General features: G+C 37.6%; 1 protein-coding gene across 1 annotated transcript in view; it reads right to left on the bottom strand.

Moving 5' to 3' along the window:
* Positions 1-250: 250 nt before the first annotated feature.
* Positions 251-6,000, bottom strand: part of UBXN2A (UBX domain protein 2A) — a 99,051-nt gene continuing 93,301 nt past the window's right edge. Inside the window, exons 6-7 of the mRNA XM_069236019.1 lie at positions 5,774-5,938; positions 251-4,617 (exon numbers count right to left, since the gene is read on the bottom strand). Of these exons, the coding sequence (XP_069092120.1) occupies positions 4,416-4,617; positions 5,774-5,938 (367 nt within the window). The 3' untranslated portion in view covers positions 251-4,415. The remainder of the gene's footprint in view (positions 4,618-5,773; positions 5,939-6,000) is intronic.

Genomic DNA, 6,000 nt, shown 5'->3' with positions numbered 1-6,000 from the left:
GTCCATGGAGCTCCGGCTGTCTATACCATTAGTAAGAACCACCTTGTGTTCTGATTGGTACTGATAGGCCAAGTGTTTTTCGCATGACTGACAGGCTAATAAAATACAGCAGGGCTATGCTTATCCCACCAAGAAGGTAATAAGTAAATCAGCAGCACTCACAGGAGAGATGTTTATATCAATAAACATAGTGAGCTTTCAAAGTATCTATAAAATAATTGTGAAAACAATTAGCAGGCATCACCAAAAATTGATATGTGTAATGTAGTATTTGCATTGAAGTACGTTTATTGGCAATCATATTTTCAAAGAAACCACTTAAATGCAATCAAAGAAAATAAAACATCCATATAAAACAGCGTGCACTATAGACTGTGTGGTTCTGTAACACTGCCACACAGAAGACCTGAGTTTTATTTAATGCTGAAACTCCTGATTTCAAGGTTGGTCTATGCACAGCATGTACCTCCAGAGGGGAGTAAACAAGGCATCTTTGAGTAGTACAAATACTGTCACAAAATATAAACGTGGTTTGCAAGGTCACAGTGCTTTTGCAGGATTATGTATATTCCCAAGAAAGGAAAGGTCATGCATTCGCCACTGGCAACTGCTTAAATATAAGGGGTGAGGTAGAGACATGCAGTGCTACCTTATATTCATTCTCTATCTAAACTCATAGTGCCATTCACTCTATGACAAAACCTTTCTTTACAACACTGGCACTCAGTTACATCCAATGCATTGCATGGTGGTCAGCTACATGCAGCTATTTATCAGTGCATAATCATACCTTAAAAATATTGCAAAGCTTCGGTTTTCCATTTGGATCAGTGTTTTTACATGACATTTTAGAACAGTATATGGCCCTCACCATTCAGATATTCACGTGTTTGCAGTTTTAGCTCAGATTTACCCACACCTTCCCCGGTTTCCAAAAGAAGCATTTCCATTTATGTTGAGCATTCTTATGATACTAAGTCAAAATCACAGCTTATACAGGGGGATGTGTCTTGCATACATAACATTTGAAGTACTGCCAAAACATACTGCACTGAATCGAAATATCTTGAATTATCAACCTTCTATTATATTCCCAAAGATACCACAGTACTTCAAGTACATAAAACCTGATTTAATTCACTTACTCTCCACATTTCAAATGTACCTACTACTAAGAGCTGCTTAGATGTAAACTAGAAAAACTGCACTTAAGGCACTGGTACAGGTACCCCTAAAAGTGACGTCAGAAATGAGCTTTTAAATGGCATATTGGCCTTTTTAAAAAAAAAAATGAACTATGCATAGCTCAGTTTACCCAGATGATCTCTTTATAGTACAAAGGTACAAGGAAGTATTACATCAAAGTCGAAATTTACTCATGAAATGCTTATTGGTCAGTACCTCGGTAAAATTATTTGAAAATGGCCATTCGGACCATTACAGTGAAACTACAAAGGCACAGCTGCTCTCCTGTCAGCAGTGATATCGTTAAAGGTATTAAAATACAAGGCTAATCAAAGACTGCAAAAAAAGCTGCAGTAGTAAATGTACGAGTGGTGCCTTTGTTTTTAAATACATATCTACTTCAATTTCTACATATTGTTCAAATGTTTAAAATTATACTTTTTGGTCTTTACTAAAACACCACTGACGTTAAATCTTACCTTACATGAAAGGACCAAATAGTTTTGAATATAATAATAGGCTAGCATAACGTTTATCCAATAAAATGAGCACTGCGAGCAAACAAAATGGTTGCTCACTCAACTGTTTCATAAAATGTGCATAGTTAAGGGGGAGTGAGTAGCACGTACCACCTCAGAAATCATCAATACATACATAAGGAGTACAGGTGAATAAGGCTGCTACAACATTTTCAAGTGTACAATTGTGTTGCCTGGCGTTATCCATCAGCACTTAACACACACAACTCATACGCTGCTGCAATGTTTGGGTGCAAATGTTTAGGGCCTCCTCTTGGAAAATGTAGAAAGGTCAATTCTTTCCCAAGATGAGCAGCAGGGTAGTAAGTCCAGCAGCAGTTAAAGTATAGTCCTAACACTGCAGACTGCCCAAATTCTGATGCATCGATTCTTTTTTCTACCAAGACTTACTTCTTCAGGCCAGTTTGTTACACTACATTTAAATCAACATCTTTAGATCAGGATTTTCCCTTATGGAGCATTTCACAAAGGATAAACTTCATGAAAAATCTGCTTTTTAAAGTGTTACTGCAAGATTAACACAAACCATTGTTCGAAGAAGTTAGGTGCTTGTGCAGACCAGTGCAAACAAAAAAATGGAGTTAAGGTAAAGCCTGATTCACTGACTGAAGCACTGTATCACATTTTATTATTCATGATTTTTGGTTTGTGTACTTTGAGCACACTTCTAGTGGTGGTGCAGAGCGATCAGACTGTGGCGTCAGCTGTTATAATGTGTGCACAATATTGATATTGAAACAGTATTTCATTTTTGTAAGCACCTCCTTCTCTTGTAGACTGGTCTTGTTTCAAGATACCTTGGCATTATCACTAATCTATGTGCTGTATACTGGATGCATATTTTGTAAAAGAACTAGGCTTAATTTTGCTGATAAATGGTATTTAAAAAAATGCACATATATCAGAACTTGCTTTATGCCGGACTACTTCAAGAAAACATCAGCGCCACAGTAATTCCAATTCTTGGAGGTCACCATTCGCTGCAAACCACTCCACTAGGAAAACGAGAACGTTGTTACTTACTCCAACAGAAAAAAATTCAGCTGGACGCATATCTACACATAAGCTCCTTGACTGAAGGCCAGGAAAAATTATAGCCAAACCAACACCCTAGAAACACAGTAAATAACACCGCAGCAACCACAGCAATGTATCGATCTGTATATCAAACAAACATGCCTTCTGAAATTGGGGTTTCCATGTGATGTCTTACAGACCACACACCCACAGGGTGCAATTTCCATGATTATGGAAGGTTTGTTTGATGATGGTGTTCTGGTTTCAGTTGTCTATGGTTTTAGTTCTTTGTTTCAAACTGAACTGAAATAGCTCAGGCAAGATTCTGGGAGTCTCCAAAACCTGGTAGACCTAGATTCCAGTATGTAATCACTTCGTCTGCCTATGATTGGCAGTTTAATGAAGAACCTTAATTCCATGGATATCAGACATATCCTAGCAGTCAATGTGTTCACTATCTTGGGCTATGTAATAGACCTAGTTCTGACAACATCCATCAACTGAGCAACCATTGCAGAACTAACTACATTATCTGTGAATAACAAATGAAGAGTAGATCCCAACTAATAACAGCAGTATCAATCAACAAACATCTCAAAATTTATCAAAGCCTACCTTTGATTTACCCTTGTGACCTCCACTGTTTTGTCACATACAAAGTTCTCATATGAGACACTTTCAAACAAAATTAGTCTTTCGGACTTGTGGCATTTAAGCAATTTCCAATCTAATCTGTGTTCTTCCGGTGGGGGTAATTTATTCATACCATCAAGCAGGCTCAGGTATTTAGAAAACTGACCAGTGCCCATGTAGTATCTAGTTTACAGCTTAGCTAGAAATATATTAGTACTGTAAACACTCGTTCCTTCAGCCCCCAGTAATGCAAGTGAGGAGAGTGTACTAGACATTTTTACGTGAAATCGTACATTAGTGCCATTCATGCTTCACTTTCATTACACAGAATATTTAAATGGATTCCTCAAGTACATAAATCTGGAAAATTCCACAATATTGCTTCCAAGCTACATACTGCTGGCTACTTGCGAAGGAGTGCAGGGACTGTGCCTTAGGTAATTCATTCTCCTTTTTCACTGAACGGGGAAGATGCATATTCAATGATGGAAGGTATCTGGGAGACCATGAATACTGACACACCCTCTGAGGTGTAAGTACGGGCATATCTGATTTCTGGTGGCAAAGAAAAAGATGTTCTCTCACATCTTGTATTTGCCTGTTATTTCCTCTTATTTTCCTAATTCTTTGGTTTGTGTTTGTCTTTTCAGAATATTTTCACTGAAAAATCTTGTTGCAGAGCACTTCACAGTATGAACACAAATAGTACCAAATGATTTTCTCTAATGCCACGATCAAGGTCAGCAGAACTTTCAATGAAACTCTTCGAAGATGGGTTAAAATAACAACACAGCTTTGCTACTTGCTACCAATTACTAGGTCTAAGATTCATGAAAAACGCACAGTGTGAATAATCAGGTGTTCACTAGTGTTGATCGCTGTTGATCCGATGGATGTTACATAGACAAAATGGTTAAAACTGGCATTGTTTCCATGGCAAGTTGAAAGATTTTTTCCAGTTTGTCCTCTAATAATCTTCAGCTGCCATGATGGTAGAAAGCAGCAATTAGTTTTAAAACATCATATGCGCAAACAAAGCCTTTAAAACTGTGAGGAACCAGATTTTGTAAAGTTTTCAGTTTTCTGCAGTCTTTGAACAAGAACAGAATTTTGAAGACGAGCTTCCTCCAGAGTTAATGTCTCATCCAAAGGTTCTTGCAGAGGAGGTGATGTTGTAAGAGTAAAAGGGACATAGCCTTGGCTTCCCTGAAGTTTCTCAATGAAATCTCTGATGTGACTTATCCTAAGGGAAAGGAAAAACAAATTAAACATTGCTGTGAAAGAATACTAACTTTGTTTTTCTGCAATAAAGAACAACCCAATTTTATTGGCATGACCACACTCAGCCATATTAAAAACACAATGAACTCTTATGCACCTTTCTTCCATCCGTGGTCTCCCTTGCCAACAGCATTGCTTTCTTGATGGCGAACTTCCTCAATGCTCTTAAATCCCAATGTTGCTAACCAATGAAATTACTTACTTGAGTTTAAAATGTATATGATGCACATTAAGCAACTGGGAAAATTGTGTTCAAGTTGTCTTTTGTCCGTGTTTTATCTTAATAAAAAAAACTGGAAGTGTAGTTTGTATGTGATGTCGCAACAAAGGCCCCCGAAACACATTCAAAGGGGTGAAACCCACAGTGATCAGAATAAGTAATGACTGAACAACACCCAGCGCTGTGTCACTATAACTAACCTTGAAACAAGAAAGTGCAGGAAAGAAAAGAGCAGACCATGGGAGTTTCCCTATTATGCAGTAATAGTTTGGAACTCCATCTCAGAACAGATCAATTAGGCTCCCTTCACTTATTCACTTGAACAAGGGGTTGAACAGCCATCCCGTCAAACTACACTATGTCACATTGTAACCACCTGGTTAATGGGCTCCTCCTGAAACCCGCAATTGTTTCTGATGTTTCTTTCTTCCCTTTCGACTCACTTTCTTCCCCTATCCTCAGTTATTTACCCTTTAAGGTGCTCCAAGTTTATTCACTTCACTATGGTTTAAGTGATATTTAAGTAACTTACCAAGTGGAACCCCTTCCTGTTCTGTGCTGTAGTCACCCAAATATCCTTTGTGATACAGAATTACCTTATTTTTGTATCTTAAAACTCAAATGACACAAAGTTACTTTGTCTATGGAAAAGAAGTCATCTCCCTTTTAGAAATACCATTCTGTCTCTCAAAGAATTGAAGCTTCAATAAAAAATAATAACAAAGCTTCAAAAGTACGTAATTATTGATGTATATGTGGTCACTATAGAAATTGACTTCCGGACAGCTGAACACACTAGGGTTTAAAATATATTTTTTAGGAATATTTCCACCCTCCAACATACAAAAATGTGTTGCATTTTGCGTGACAATAAGGCAGGATTCTGAGATGTATTCACCTATGAGAAGTATTGAACTTCTGTACAACTCTCTTGCCATCAGCTAACCAGATCTGAACATAGGTGGCAGGTTCTGAATCACTGACGTTTACTGACGGAAGATTATGTATCGCATCTGTTTCATCATGATTATTCCCACCAGCAGAAATAATCCTTGGTGCAGCACTAGAACAAAAAACAGAAATACTGTTTGGTTAAAATAGCCATATTTTGTAATCTACTATTTT

Source organism: Pleurodeles waltl, chromosome 5, assembly GCF_031143425.1.
Source record: "Pleurodeles waltl isolate 20211129_DDA chromosome 5, aPleWal1.hap1.20221129, whole genome shotgun sequence".
NCBI classification, from domain to species: domain Eukaryota; kingdom Metazoa; phylum Chordata; class Amphibia; order Caudata; family Salamandridae; genus Pleurodeles; species Pleurodeles waltl.
The sequence above is the reverse complement of the archived record's forward strand: the minus strand, read 5'-3'. Positions and strand labels throughout refer to the sequence as shown.